Source organism: Poecilia latipinna, unplaced genomic scaffold (assembly GCF_001443285.1).
Source record: "Poecilia latipinna isolate Pla-1442-1.1 unplaced genomic scaffold, P_latipinna-1.0 Scaffold317, whole genome shotgun sequence".
Classification (NCBI taxonomy): Eukaryota; Metazoa; Chordata; class Actinopteri; order Cyprinodontiformes; family Poeciliidae; genus Poecilia; species Poecilia latipinna.
The window spans coordinates 158,909-175,352 of record NW_015112933.1 but is presented as its reverse complement, the minus strand read 5'-3'; the positions used below and the strand labels follow the sequence as shown (position 1 = coordinate 175,352).

The 16,444-nt window shown below is 37.6% G+C and overlaps 1 protein-coding gene across 1 annotated transcript in view; it reads left to right on the top strand.

Annotated features, from left to right (window-relative positions):
* LOC106948993 (calretinin) overlaps nucleotides 1-15,469 on the top strand; it is a 25,553-nt gene extending 10,084 nt beyond the window's left edge. The window contains exons 2-11 of the mRNA XM_015034930.1: nucleotides 3,165-3,241; nucleotides 4,746-4,835; nucleotides 4,931-5,011; nucleotides 5,929-5,985; nucleotides 7,603-7,680; nucleotides 8,115-8,170; nucleotides 8,259-8,298; nucleotides 11,832-11,885; nucleotides 14,197-14,268; nucleotides 14,392-15,469. Of these exons, the coding sequence (XP_014890416.1) occupies nucleotides 3,165-3,241; nucleotides 4,746-4,835; nucleotides 4,931-5,011; nucleotides 5,929-5,985; nucleotides 7,603-7,680; nucleotides 8,115-8,170; nucleotides 8,259-8,298; nucleotides 11,832-11,885; nucleotides 14,197-14,268; nucleotides 14,392-14,508 (722 nt within the window). The 3' untranslated portion in view covers nucleotides 14,509-15,469. The remainder of the gene's footprint in view (nucleotides 1-3,164; nucleotides 3,242-4,745; nucleotides 4,836-4,930; nucleotides 5,012-5,928; nucleotides 5,986-7,602; nucleotides 7,681-8,114; nucleotides 8,171-8,258; nucleotides 8,299-11,831; nucleotides 11,886-14,196; nucleotides 14,269-14,391) is intronic.
* Nucleotides 15,470-16,444: the final 975 nt, after the last annotated feature.

The following is a 16,444-nucleotide window of genomic DNA, read 5'->3' as shown; positions in this document are numbered from 1 at the left end:
CATGGTGTCTCTGACCATGGTGTCTCTGACCATGTTATCTGTAACCATGGTGTCTCTGACCATGGTGTCTCTGACCATGGTGTCTCTAACCATGGTGTCTCTAAACCATGGTGTCTCTGACTATGGCGTTCCTGATCATGGTGTCTCTGATCATGGTGTCTCTGACCATGGTATCTGTAACCATGGTGTCTCTAACCATGGTGTCTATAACCATGGTGTCTATAACCATGGTGTCTCTGACCACGGTGTCTCTGACTATGGCGTTCCTGATTATGGTGTCTCTGACCATGATGTCTCTAACCATGGCATCTCTGAACTCCTTGGATAATCAGCTCTTAATGGATCCGTCCTGAGAACACTTACAGCTGTATCCATCCGTGATGTTAAAACATGAACAGGAATTTAACTCGCTTATTTGGAGACATTTTGTTCATAGTTGGAGGGTTAAAGTCATAGATAAACTTCAGAGCATTTGGCATATATTCACCGATGTTTATGCTGCGGGAATTTAAAGGGTATGTCAGTGAATGAATAAAAGAAAAGAAGTTCAAAGTGATACTTGACCTTTAAAGTGAATCTCTCAAAATCTGAAACATATTTTAATCTCACAAATGAGTTGCGTCTTAACAGCTGAAACAAATCCTGCGGCATTATTTCATGCAGCAATGAAACACTCAGTCTGTCACATGAGCCTTTATGTCATTTTCTGACATTATGTGCTGAACAGCTGACATGGTCCCGCGGTGCCGCTGAACAATCAGAAGTTGAGCTGGGTTTGAAAATGTTATGGAGGGGAAAGGGGCTTCATCTGCTCAGTGTGCAGTGGTGCGCTCCATGTGACAGCTGAGACTTAGATCCCAACTAAACTCTTGCACAAACCACCAATGAGCTGAGAACACAGCTATATCTCTGGGATTCTGGATAAACACGCTTTATCCGATTTATCACAGATAATTGGTTCGTTTTGAAACGTATAGAAATACAACCAAAGACAAATCAAATGTGTTCATATATTTTGAGATAAACATAATCTAAAAGTCTGCGAAATTCACTTTTTGTACATTTTTATGCTTCCATTTGCATCAATTATTTAATGTTTTTTGGAATATGAACCGTTTCAAAAACCTCTTGATTAATTCCCATCAATGGGGACTGCACCGTTACTTAGCAACCCCAGCATAGCCCTGCCTGTCACCTAGCAACCCAAGCAGAGTTCCATCACGTTTAATCAGCTGTTTTTTTCCACTCTATACATTGTACAATAGCTGCTGGAAAAGACAAAGGTTTTGTTGTTGACCTGTCATCCAGAAACTACTAGCTGCATTCTTGTTGGTCGCACAGGAGGCACCACTTCTGCTTTTCAAAGATGTATAGCTGTATGATTGCGCATCTGTTTGCATCCATTTAGACATGCGAATGTAAACACCAATGTGACCAGCAGCAACTTATTTGGATTTAATGTGACAAGAGGCCTTAAAAGGACCTCTAAATAGGCAGAACTGACAAGACTGAACTCTAGTTATCTGGAAATGATTTTGTAAAAAAAAATAATGTAATGAACATGTAGACCTAGCCTAACCTGTTCAAGGAAACATAATGGCTCACCTTTAAAGAGGAAAATAAATTCTTACTGAAAAATATAAAATGTTGCCATTATTTATAACTACACCAGTATTTGTACTTATGAGAGATAATATAAGCAGATAAGATAAGTAGCTTTAAAAAAAGTTTAATGTTTTATTGAAGTATCTCCAATTACTGAAAACGCTGTGTTGGAAAATAACTGCTTTCTGCTGGAGCCACACCTACCGGCACTTATGATGCTGATACTTTGAACAGGTTCCCCCTTCTTTTCCCTTTCTTTTTTTTTTTTTTTTTTGGTGATTTACATCTGTGGACATAGATGATCTGTACTAACCTGTAGTTCCATTATGTTGATATTAGCAAGTTAACACAGAGATAACTAAAAGAGTAAAAATATTGTTATGCAGTAATTGTGTTTTTTTTTAAATAAATTCTTGATTTAGGAAATATTTCCCAGTGTCCTCTTTGTTGTTGTCAATTTCTAGTTGGATGAATGAATAATGTAATGAAAAACATGATACTGCATTAAAAACCAGCAGTATACATAAATGCTGGTTCATCTCTGGTGTGTTTTCTGTGCTGTTTCCTTGGTTTCTGCTCTGGTTTGTCTGAAACACCAGTTCACATGAGCACAGCCAGTGGCACCAATCAAGATGTACTGCGCAAACGGAGCTGGGAGGAAGGGGGTAAAAACGATAAAAAAATGAAACGAGTGGATAAGAGATTAAAAGATGAATAAGTCATGGGACACATCACTGCATTTAGTTCAGTACGTTTATGTTTTCCTTTGAATTGGGACAACAGTTTATCTGCGTCTCCTGTTAAATATTGAATTGCATAAATCCCCTCTCCCATGTTTAGACTGGTGACAGGTGGGACTCGCTCTAATGATTAAAAATGACCACAGGACGTCCTGTATAACCTGTGACCTCAAGACAAACTAAATTATTTTCTAAAATGTCAGCGTTGTAAGTGGTACAATGCAGAGTGAGGGACAGGATGCTCCAGTAAGCATCAGTCTGATTGCCCTTTTAGGCAAGAAGATGCTCATTATTCTGCTTACACTCCAATGCCACTTCACTCTGGTGGAGTTTGTTTGTCCCAGCTGGAGCTCATATACAGATAAATCCACTTTACAGCTGGATATGGATATGTAAACTAGGATATTTTATCCATTCGACCTTGTTATTATCAGTTAATAAAACTAAATTTTCAATAACTGAAGATTGTTTAGATGTTTGGTAACCTTTATTTTTTTCTGCAGTTGTGGAGCTCTGAGATTCACTGTAGGCATTACTTGGGCGTCCAAACTAATCAAATGTCAGAAATAATAAATTAAGCACAGCTTTAACTAGGAGTGTACTCCAAATTAGTTTCTAAACTGATTATTTCTGTTTAATCGCAGAGGACTTGAGTCTGGACCAGTACTCAACGTTTGGCAATGGCTTCAAAACTTAAAGACCCTCAGTGGTTATTAAACTTTAATCAAACTTCTAAACAGTCAACAAAGCTTAAAGTGACTTAAAAGCTTCATGACGTCATTTGTGCCAAACTAATTTCGCTCCTCTGGTGCTCTGAAGGAAACGGCTACATAGAGGGGAAGGAGCTGGAGAGCTTCTTCACAGAGCTGGAGACTGCGAGGCGAGGAGCCGGCGTGGTGGGTGTTTTCCTCATCTGTCACAGTCCTACTTAGTAAATGCTAACGCTCTGCAGGTGAAACTAATGTAGTGTCAATGTCACACTTATTGCATCAGTTATTTTTATTTGCTAACCAGAATGAAAATGTACCTTTTGAACTCTGCTTTATGTCAGAAGTTTATTGCATTTTGAATTGTGTAGGTTGGGTCAGATAGTTTGAGAATTCTTCTTGAAGCTTCTCTCAGTATTTTGTTGTAATTTTGACCCATTTTTCCTGATAGAAACAGTGTTTTGCTTGCATAAACTTTTCATCTCTGCAGACAAATTCTTTATGGGGCTGAGATAACATGGATGTTGTTGTCCCTGACTGACTTTGTGGTATGCTTACAGTCATTGTCTAGACATATTTGTCCCCCAGCTTTAAGTAAGTTGCTTCAATTATTTAATTTTTATAAAGCGCACCAGTCTCTCTTGCAACATAACACAGCTACCTACTTCACAGCTGGGATTTCATTCTCAGGTTTTTGAACGTCTCTCTTCTTCTCTAAATGTAACAATGCTTGTTATTGCCAAATACTTCAATTTTAGTTTCATCACACAGAATATATCTCTGAAAATTAGGGGTTTTGTCCCTACGTGAACTGCAAAGATATAATGTGATTTTATATGTTGCTTTTGGAAAAAAGGCCTCTTCCTGTCTGATTGGCTGTGTTTATGCAGAGGCTGTTTTACCAGCTTCAGTGCTTTGGTTCCTGGGTTGATGCCCAGATTTCACAACAAAACATGTTAATCAACAGTAGCAGCATCAACATCAGATTGTTTGAAGAGATAGTTATCTTAGTGTTTTCAATGTTTTACCTGAAAACAGACAGCTTCAGTTTATTATCACTAATATTGTTATTGTTTTATTATTATTCATTTGTTTGTTTTTTTAGTAGTAGTAATGTTATTTAACGTTATCTTCTTTTTTCCTCTATCTTATCTACAAACACTACAAATACCCAAGTACTACTTTGGGCTCTTTTTCTATTTTTCCTTCCTTTCTTTTGTATTTGTTTTGCCTTTGTTATGCACCCATTTCTAACACTTGTATTTTTGATCTATAATATCACAAATAAAATATAGGCCCAACCCCACTAGCAATAAGGATGTACAGAAAATGGATGGATGGAAATAAAATATGGCAATAACATCATTAAATTGTTTAAAGAAATAGTAATCTTAGTGTTTTCATTGTTTTACCTAGTGAAATTAATAAAAATGTAAAAAAAAAAAAATCTCCCCTCATTATATTGGTATTTAGCAAATATAAATAATTTTGATAAGCATTACTGACCTAAATCAGAAGAAGTTTCATCTGATTAATGTGAAACAGCCAAAAATAAATAAATAAAAAAAAGTTTGTACAATGTATGGAAATTTTAATTTAAGATGCATACATTTATTATTAGCACTGAAGTTTGGTTTCATACATGCAAAGCCAAAAATATGAGCAAACTGAAAACGTTTTCGTGTCTCTGCAGGATCCCTCGCACGCTTTGTTCAAGGAGAAGTTGAAGGAGTTCATGGCAAACTTTGACAAGAACTCTGATGGTAGAATTGAGATGTCTGAGGTGAGACCAGCTTATTTACGACTGTTTTTTCTTTTCCCAACAAGTCTTTTAAACAGTAGCTTTTTAAGTAAACACGTCAATTTCTTCTTGTGCAGCTGGTCCAGATTCTGCCGACGGAGGAAAACTTCCTGATCTGTTTCAGAGAGTTTGTGAGATCCAGTGCTGAATTCATGGATGTAAGTCGGTACATTTCTGTGTCCCCCGCCTTGAATGTTGAAAACCGTTCCCACCTAACTCCTTACAGTAGATGTGCTCAGTCAACCTTTCCATGGTATGCCCTCCAGTTCAGTGACTGTAAAAATTAGCCACGTTTGTTCTCAGTTGAGGTCTTCTGTTTTCTGAGTTTGCTCACTGAATATCTGATAAACCTTACTGAACTGTGAAATTTCCTCACAAGCGCCTCCAGCGAGCTTCGCCTTGACAGTCTGTCCTGTGGGACGCATGTTCAGCTGCCTCATGTTTCCTCTAGTTTCCGTGCCAAGTTGGGGCGTCTGTTTTAATGTTGTGGCATTTCAGGAAGGACTGCCACAACATTCATCTGGGCGGTTGTTTTCTGAGCCAAACATTCACAAATGTTTAATATTTAAAACCCTCAGCCAAAGGTATCATTTTTGCTTAATTGAAAATAAGTATTTCAGCGTTTGCACTGATGAAAATGCAGCATTTTTTTTGTCGACTTTGCTTTTTTTCTCAACTGTATGTTTGATGTTGAAGTAATCTGAGGGAAAACGGAGAGCCATCAAACATAAGCTGCACTGTGACTGAACATACACTCCACAAAACACACACACACACACACACGTACACACTTCACTTATTTCCTTTTAGGAGGATTTTATGGTGGGATGTTCGGAATGTTCCGTGTATTAAAGCTATTCTCAGAAAAGCCATACATTATGGATGTTCTGCAGCTTTCTGTGGAGGGGAAGGAGTCAGAGAGCACTGCAAGCGTTTTAGGTGTCCATCTTTTGACAAATTCTATATTAACACAAAGTCAGGCAGTACGTGCATTTGGCTATACAAACAAAGATGTTTGTGTTTTTTTTAGTTGTTACTGAGATGTTCTCTAAAAACATGAAATCTTCTCCTGCAGGCTTGGCGGAGATATGACACTGATCGTAGCGGATACATCGAGTCCAATGAGCTGAAGGTAACACAACAGGCGTCTAATACAGCATTTGTAGCGCTTTGTGCATTCATTAGATGAAAAACCACTCAAAGTCCCCACGATATTTTCCAGTATATTTACAGCATACTGTAATTATATAAAGTCTGCCAATTCCATATGTTTTAAGTCACCCAGTAACGAGACGTTCCCACGAGAACAAAAACGAAACACGTTCTGCGCAATGACAGCCAAGAGTTGAGAATATTAGTCTGGGCTTTGGCAGGCTTGTCCGAATCTTCTGTAGTGAACCTTAAAAACACTCTTTCTTCAGCAGTGGAGTCTCGTGCAGTGAGTGTACAAGACTTAGCCATCGTGGTTAAGTCTTATTGATTTAAAGGCAAACAGGTAGAAATGTTTTCATGTGGTTTACAAAAGTAAAAGAATATTGAATTACAAAGCAAACCATGGAGGGAACAGGAGACTCCAACATAGAGTGATTAAAAATGTTGAGTTTAGAATAGAATATACTTTATTGATCCCCAAGGAAAAATTGCTTATTCATTGACAAGCTGCTCCTGTAAAGGTGTTGAATATTAATAATATAAGTATAACCATAAGAGATAAAAGCTTATACAATATATACAGCTCTGTAAAAAAAAGTGGGTCCACTGCATTGAACCCACTGAAAACCTCCTGGTTTTTCCATCAAATATTAATTTTTAACTCTTCCTGAGTTAAAACATTAGTATTGTTGTTTCTAAATTAATATGAACTTCTTTTCTTTGGATTATTTGAGGTCTGAAACCACGGCATCTTTTTTGTTATTTTGACAATTTCTCATTTTCTTCAAATAAATACTCAATTGTTGCTTGAAATTTCAGAGACGCATTGTCAGTAGTTCATAGAATAAAAGAACAATGTTCATTTTACTAAAATGTATAACTACAAAAAGTAAAATCAGAGAAACTGATCATTTTAAGTGGTTTCTTAAATTTTTTCCAGAGCTGTCTATATAACTAAGAGTGACTGAAGTAATTCAATATGACTGAATATAAATAAATAAGTAAATAAATAAATAACAAGCATCGACATGCAAATATGCTGATCTAAAAATGATCTATAAATGAATGCAGAGAAAATTGGATTTAAGTGACTCAGATTTGGGCAGTAACTGGAGTGAGAATGATTAGTAGAGCCTGAAACAGGTGGCAGTAATTAAATGAATGCACTGCAGCGGCGTGAGGAGCAAAGCTGAGGGAAAATGACATTTACACACAGAATAAATACACGGTAAAAGAATCAGGATCAGGGAATAAATCTGATCAACCACAGAAGATAATCAAAATGTGAAAAGCTAATAACAAACAAATATACGAGAGAAACTGATTAACTAAACTCAAAGTTCTGTAGATATGGACAGATTTATCTAGAAATTCATGGCAACGATGCGTTCTCTAATCTAGATGACAACAGCGCTGACTAGCCTTGTTGTCATGCTGTTGGTGTAAATGCTAGTAGATATTTCACACTCCTGTTCCTTTATGTGAAAAACAAAATAAAGAGTACGTCCTACATTTAATTTCCTCTGATTTCCACCATGATTGCTGTCAGATGAAAGCGTTTAAAGTCCTCTCATCGTTGGTTTCTTCCTCATCTCAGGGTTTCCTGTCGGACCTGCTGAAGAAGGCCAACAGAGACTATGACGACAAGAAACTCAACGAGTACACACAGACAATTGTGAGAGCTAAAATGTTTAAATAACCGGCATTACTGGCCTCTCAAAATACAAAATATCTAAAAAATCATATATCAATCATGCTGCTGTATTCTGATAAACCTCAAAGCTTCAGTCAGCCACACAAGTTGAAGTCTGTAAAGAGATTTTTTAAGATCTGCATTGACATTTTGCCCCTTAATGATGCCATATTCACAACTTACAGCTAACTGCTGGTCATATGCATAATGAAGCATTATGTGGAGGCTTAAATATTAATCACATTTGCTGCACATAGTGCACCTGTACTGCTGAGACGTTGCTTCCTTTGCCACCAGGGTCAGTCGGCCATCTGTGAACTGAACACACCCGACTGCTTCAGTGGACAAATATTTGTTTGCAACATTTCCCCTAAACTTCCTCTGATTGATTCTCTTTTGATTTTATTTTTCTGTAGCTGAGGATGTTTGACCTGAATGGTGACGGTAAGCTGGGCCTCTCTGAGATGGCGAGGTGAGCGTCGCTTCTCAGTTTTGTTTGCTCTTCTTTCTGAAAGTTGCTCTTCAGATCAACACTGACCGGCTTATGTTTTTCACCACAGGCTTCTGCCGGTCCAGGAGAACTTCCTGCTCAAATTTCAGGTGAGATTACGCCGTCAAAAAACCCTCAAAAAACATCAACTATCAAGTGCTTTCTCTTTAAAACACAGCACACCGCAAGGGTATTTATTTAAAACCCTTGAACTTTTCACGTCTAGTTACATTACAGCCACAAACATCGATATAATTTATTAGGATTTTATGTGTTAGCGAATGGTTTCAAATGTTTTTACGAATAAAATTCTGAAAAGTGTGTTCTGTATATGGATTTAGTCATCTTTTACTCTGATACCTCCAAATTAAATCCAATCCTTCAGAGGTCAGCTAAATGGAAAACAGAGTTCAAATTTAATCTCATTATATTGTTCATCTTACAGCAGGACAGAGACTCAAAACTTACAGTCAAAGCTACAATGAAATAGTTTAAATCAAAACACATTCATGCATTAAAATGGCAAAGACACGGAGTTCATAATCTGATGGCTCTTAATAACTTTGGCTAAAAAATGTCCAGAACCAACTAATGTTAATAAATAAATATAATAACAGATTTAACAGTATTTTATTAAAATTGCATCCAATTTCATCCAATCAAGTCTTTTTTTTACATCCATCTTTCTTGTCCGCAGGATGGAAACTATGTGCTTTTATGCTTTATATCATTTTCCACAAATAATAACGGAACTTGTAAAAGCTTATGTAACATTTGCAGCGCTGAAGTTTTATTTTAGCTGGACTGAGAGCAAAAAACGGTTCTGCGGTTTGTGAAGGTTGCAGAACACTGGCCTAGTCAAAGTCCAGCCCAGAATCCTAAAGACAGGGACGGTATTGACCCAAGGACAAAACAAATGGAGGCCACACTTTTCAGATTTTTACTTATAAACATTTTGAAAACAATTTTTTTTCTTTCACTTTTCAGTTTTTTCATCATTTGGGTTCGTTGGTCTCATAAAATCCCAATTAAATATATTAAAGTTTGTGATTATAATATGCCAAGAAATTAAAAAGTACAATGTTCATTCCTTCAAGGATTAGCGATTATAAATGATTTTTTTCCTGTATCATTGAAAAGAAGATTTAATTTTTTTAAAGCTAGTTTTATTTTAAAATCACTATCAAATCAATGTTTTTTAGCTGGTTTTCTTTTGTCTCTTTTGTTTACCTTTAAACTAAAAGTCATAAAAACAAAACAACTCCACAATCCTTAATCATAGATGTTTAATCACTAGCCGGATACAGAAGGCCTTTATTCACATTTTGGTTTATTTTCTGTCCATTCTGGCTTCAGCTTGTTTTCTTTTTTTTTTAAATTACTCATCTTCTTAAGATCCCACATTTTTAGATTGGCATTGCTTTACGTTTTCAGCCTTGCCAAGAGGCGCATCACACTATGGACACAAATAGATTAAAGTGTAGTGCTTTTTGGCAACTGCCTCCACACTGGCAGCAGTAAAACCTAATTAATGAGTCGGAAAATAAGTTAAGGAAAATTGTTTAAAATATCTGTAAAGACATCCTAAAGGTAAGTAGAGAATAAATTGCAGAAGTCAAGGAAACACAACACATGAAAAAAGCTGCGTGCTTTTTAAATCTCTGTCTTTTACTGCCACCATGTCAGTCTTCAGTTGTTCCGGTTAAGGAAGCAGCAGCCAGTTTGTTTGGCCACGCTGCATGCACATTTTGTCCAACCTCAGCATTTCATGCATGGCACAAATCCTGCTTCACAGTGGCCACTGGAGATTAAACCAGGTGGAAACACAAAGTGGAAAACCACCTTCAAGCTTTCATGTTGCGAGTGTGGAACTCAGTAATCCGCTGGCTTTAACTTTGTGATTTTAACTGCTGTGTTTCTGAAATAAGAGTTAAGACTTCAGCCCTCCTTGCTGCATGCTAGTCTGATTTAAACTGCTTTGAGTAGCGGGCCCCAAACGGTGCATCCAGAGCCAAATAATTATCGAAATGGAGGCAGTGAGTTTTATGGGTGTAAACGAGTGACTGGTGAAGAACTGGCTCCCCTGAATGCACTTCACTGATGTAGACGAATCTTTTAGATTATGGTAATGGAGATTATCCATCAAGCAGGCAACTTGTTTGACCCTGGTGTCATTGAGTGCAGGTGGAGCTCTGCCTGTCAGGAAGCTGCTCTGTGTTGAAAGTAAAAAGTTGACGTCAGATCAGGATCGTCCTGGTTGATTATATGTGGAGGTTTTCTCTCTGAGACCACAGAAAGTCAATCAACCAATCAAATTTTATTTGTACAACACATTTCAGCAACAAGGCATTTCAAAGTACTTTACATCACGAGAACCCTAAAAAAACACAAAGTCACGCAACATAAAATCAACAATCGAAACATTACACTTAGTCATGTGCCATCGTTAAATTCTTAATCAATTATGCTTCAAAGGCGACTCTAACCTTTGGTTTTTAGTCGAGATTTAAAGGAGCCCAATGTTTCAGCAGTTTTGCAGTTTTCTGCAAGATTGTTCCAAGCTGAATGCTGTTTCTCCTTGTTTGGTTCTGGTTCTGGTGATGCAGAGCAGAACCAGAATCAGTAGACCTGAGGGGTCTGAAAGGTTGGTACAACAGCAGCAGATCTTTAATGTGTTGTGGTACTGAGCCGTTCAGTGATTTATAAACTAACAGTATTTTAAAGTCTATTTTCTGAGCTACAGGGAGTCGGTGTAGGGGCTGTAAAACTGGTGTTATGTGCTCCAACTTCCTGGTTTTAGTGAGAATGCGAGCAGCAGCGTTTTGGATCAGCGGCAACTGGATATATATATATTTTTTTTTAGGCAGACATGTGAAGATGCTGTTGCAGTAATCAATGTGACTAAAGATAAACACATGGATGAGTTTCTCCAGATATTACTGAGACATTAATCTGCTAATCCTGGAAAGGAATAGAAAATAGTAAAAATGGTGGAAGACCCGGATACTTTGAATCTATTTTTGTTTTGGGAAGCAGGAGTCAGCTTGTAGCTGTAACATTACAGAGACACAAATCAATATTTTATTGTGAACATCATTTGCTTGCAATAACATTAGTGTAAAAGTATCATTGAAAATAAAGAAATGCCTCATATTATAATAATAAATATAAAGTTTACCTTCAGAGTTAACTGGGATTTGTCAATCCTTCTTCCTTATTTTTCTAAACTCTGATCATTTTATAAAACTAATAAATGCTCAATTTAGGTTTTGATGTGAGCAGCGCAGCTTCTACTTACTTTCACTTTTTTCTTGTGCAATTTCCTCTGGCCATATAGCCTTTAATCAAGCTTTACTGGAAGAGATCATTTAAACTGAGCACCTCCAACACAGTTGTGTCTGAATTTGGATCCTTCAACCATCTTGTTTGTTCCAATTTAAATGTGCTGGCCTGTGAGAGCAGATCAACAATTTCTCTTGACAGAGGATTAGTCAGTCTGATGAGGATTAACTCAACTCTAGTCCCAGTTATCATAATCTCCACGGATTAATATCTGTGGTAGATCTGGGGCTTTTACCGCTCTCGAGAAATATGCATTGGTTTCTAATCATTCTGTCTTCTCTCTCTTTGTGTGACATTACAGGGCATCAGACTCACCGTCAAGGAGTTTGACTCTCTCTTCACTTTCTATGATAAGGTGAAAAACGTGTTTCTGAACATGAATACGGACGGTGATAACTGAAAAAAATCTGTAGTTTTTGTTGACTGTGGAGGCTGAGCGCCGATCAGACATGTTTACGACGGACATCTGTTCACTCTCTGCTTGTTGCTGCATGATGCAGGTTGTGGAAATACAAACGATTAGGTCATATGGATTTATTCTCCAGGGAATTTCATTTCAGTCTGTCTAATGTATATGTTGATGAAAGTAAGTCGCTGTCAGTCCTATTTTCACATTTCTAGAGTTGATTTATGCACATTTTGTGCTATAAAGTGGCATATTTTACCTATTCCTAAGACTAAGACATTCTTTCATTTAGATTGAATAGATGTTCAGTTTTAGCAATCTTCTATGGAGGTCAAATTCCAATTAAAAACAAGTAAATCACAAAATGTTTATATATATGATAATTAGGCATGTCACAATAACAAAATTTGTTGGTCAATAAATTGTCTCTGGCAGAAATTATTGCGATTAATGATAATATTGTTGTTTTGAATCCATTTTCAGTTAATATAATAATGCATAGCAATAGTACTTCAATTACCTTTAATTTTGTACAGAACACTTCATGCTGCACTGGAAGAGATTTTAAATATCCAAAATAAAACATAACAGCCAAAAACAAGTTGAAAGGAAATTAAAACCACACACAATCAAAATTATAATAAAATAGATTATGAACTCTCTAAACAAAAATTTTAATCAAAATGAAAATTATTGAGCTAATTTTAATTGATTAATTGCTAATTGTGACAGGCTTAATGACTTAAAATCCTTAAATATAATGAAATAGACAATTGGGTAAATTCATATCTACTACTACTGAAATGCATTAGTAATTGCCTACAAAAATAAAACCTAAAATGTAGAAAGAATATTTGAATTGGTAATAACTGAGTATGTAATTATTCCTTTATTAGGTGGTGGTCAAATTTGAGCATTAACTACTCAATAAATAGATTTTTATCTCTGTCATTCCCTGCTAAAAACATCAGACTTGTTATGTCACCAAAAGTATTGAGGGTGAAGAGTGCCAAGTCACAATAAATAAATAACTTATGAAATAAATATTTAAATGCGACATTAATTTTTTAAAACTAGAAATAAATACAGAAGTAATGTATTTAATATATGATTACTTATATATGCCTCAATTAAATTATTTATAAGTCAGGGACGAGGCGAGAGCGAGTTCTAAGCTTGTGGTTTGGTTTTTGTTGTCATAGCAACTCCATAGCAACTGCCTATTAAGACAGCTGGCAGTTGCAAAGTTCACGGAAGTGCGACGAAGTGAGACGAAGTGAGACGACGTTCTATGAGTTCTATGAGAGCTACAGTATATGTTAAGGGATTATTTGTTTGTAAACACAGAGGATGACTGCAACTACTACAACTGTTTATCACAGCTTGATAAAATAAGTTATGATACCAAGTTGACATCAGCGAATGGGGGGGGGGGGAGAAAAAAAAAAGTCCCAAACTTCAGTGGCTGGACATAATTTACTATATTAAATTAAAGTAATTCTGCATGTAAAGGTCAGGTCTCAGTGAGATGCGTTTAGTTCCTCTAAATAAGACAAAACATAACCGTGGTGAGTAAGGAATAGGATTTTCCTACAACTGAAATTTTTCATTAAAAAAATGGAATTCATATTTAATGCACAAATGGGGAATAAAAGGATTATTTCTTCCAATTTTGGTAATGATTATCAGAAAAATGAACATGGCAGGTGGTAACCTAAGCAATAAGAAATCAGAAGTGTAGCAGCAGACTGAACATGAGGCAGAGACGCTGTACTAAAAAATAAAACCTGTCTGCAGATACCGCAGAGCTGCGTGCAAAGAGAGGTGATCTGCGCTGGTTGCTCGTTGTAGATAATTTTATTAGCCTTAAATAATTGGAATAATGTGTTCATGGTTGCTTTCTGCAGGCGACACGCGCAGCGACGTGCTGATGTAGTGTGACGTTGACTGATTATCCCTCTGTAGACCCTGACATCTGATTGGCTGCTTCAAACAGGAAGTCGAGACAACTTCTTCCAAGTTTGCTATGACTCTGGGTCAATACTTTCTTTGGGAGTGTGAAAATAACCCCAATAAATTGCTGTAATTTGTTTACTACAAACTCTGTAAACTCTTGCAATTTGGCACTTTTCACTCTCCATACATAAGGTCCATGTTTGTACATGCTCCGTGTTCCAGCAGCGGGTTTGGGATCATTTTATATACGTGAAGCTGAAAGGAAAGTCTTGTTCCGACGTTGTCCTCTTCTCTCTCTGATCAGGACGGTAACGGCTACATTGATGAGCAGGAGCTGGATGCTCTGCTGAAGGACCTCTGTGACAAGAACAAAATGGTAATGAATACTTCACCTATTGATTGACACATCCATCCCTCTTCCTGAAGGCCAAATATAGCAGGGAGATGGAGCTGCAGCCTCAGACGGTGTGATTCTCTCTGGCTGTGTCGTTTCTGGCAGGACTTGGACTCAACCGGGCTGGTGGACTACAAAAAGAGCATCATGGCTCTGGCTGACGGGGGGAAGCTGTACCGCACTGAGATGGAGATCGTCCTGTGCCGGGACTCCACGCTGTGACCCGCCCGCCTGCCTGCCTGCCTGCCTGCCTCCTGCCTGCCTGCCCGGGACCCTCCTGTCTTCCTGCACTGCTTCCTCCTTCCTACCTCTCAATGTAGCCTGGTGCATGTGTGACCAGAAACAGTGCGCCTGAAAGCACAGAAAATACCTGCTGACTTTTCTTTTCTTCATCAAAGTAAAGCTGTTTATCGAGATTTAAATGGCAAGTGGAGAATCTTGTGTATTATGCATTTGTATCTTTAACTCAATCACATATGCTCCCTGTAGTTTTAGAGAAGGAACTCTGTTCTGTGGCATCTCATTGTTTTGTTTATTTCAGGTTATTTTGTTATAATGTTCTTGTTTTGTTTCACGAGGCTGGTACTGTTCTACAGAAATATACAAATGAGAGGATAAATAAATGCAACATAAATCCAGAAGCTGCTGCAGTGAAAGGTTTGTCTGGTGCTGTAAAACACTCACCTCTGTGTCGAGTGTAAAGATTACATCTCCTCTACAGATCACCAGGAAGAGAGTGTTTCCCTCTAAGTGCTCCCTCTCTTTCTAATCTCCTGCAGACAGAAAGTGTGTTGAAGAGGGAGCTTGTGCTGATCCATTTTTTATAGTCTCGGAGGAACTTGACGACTCTTCCCGGGCCATTTTGAGGGAAAGTGGGCAAAGTAGGATATGGGTGATCAGTTCCCACTGCCTTTCCCACAAAATGGCCTGCACACAGCATGAAGAAATACAACCAGCGTTTTCCACTTTATATCTCAGAAAACAAATCAGAAAAAAGAGTCGCGCGTCTTCGAAAGCCAAGACGTCCTTAATATAAGTGAGCTGAATGCAATGTAGGCCAGATTTTATTTTAAATCTGCTGGTTTCCTCCTGATTTCATCCCTCACGTGTGACGGAAACCATGTAACGTCTATCAATTAATCATCAGCACATATTTAATTAAACTCACTATCTTTGAATCACACCACTTTTCTCACGCCGTTACTGCATCCACGCGCACACAGGCTACACATCCAAAAATATATAGACAGTAAGTGGCCTCGCTGAAGTACAGAAGGACACGCAGTGAAAGAGCAGCAGTAGACCAAGCTGTTAGCTGCTAACAACAAGGGAAAAGAGAGTTATATCTGCTCTGATTCCTTCACACACGCCAGTCCCACTCAGAGCAGCGCAGAGAGGGGAGCAGATGACTTTACTTTCTGCACAATGCAGTGGAAATTGCTTTTTCCCCCCTTCTTAAATGAAAGGTTATGACCTTGTTCTGCAGCAGAAAATAAAGGTTACATACAAGTTAATTTAAAGCAAAAATATTCTCACTTGCTTTTGGTTTTGTAAAACGATTTGGACCTCTGCACTGATTGAAATGGTGGAACAAAGATGACAAGAATCATAAAAATGTCACTGAAAAACGGTTTGATGCAAAGTTAATATTTTGTGAAATCTTCTGGTTAGCTGAGTTGGACAACAGATCACTTACTGGCATTTAATAATCAACTAAACCTGGCTGCATTGCATTACGATTGGGTTAAATTGATTGCTTTTATTTCATTTGAGTGAGTTGAACCTGTTTTTATTATTATTATTATTATTATTATTGTATAGCTTCAGATGACAGTTGTTGAGAGATAGAACTGGTCCAGTAAGAAACTGTCATCTTTTTCTGGAAGTTTTAGCAAAAATAAAATAAAATTCAATCATAATAAATGCAGTTCTAAGGTGAGGATGAACCAGTTTGGACACAGGAATGCCTCCTGGTTCCTTTCTATTCTTTCTGCTGGATTAATCCATATCTTCTGTGCACAGACGCAGAGCCACATGTAAGCCAGGGATGAGCCTCTTTCTGCCACTCTGTTGGTTTGCCAGCAGACGCTGTTGTCGTCCACTGAGTTTGAGAAAAGTGTTTCATGAACTTCCAGCCTCCACAGTGTGATAAACCACC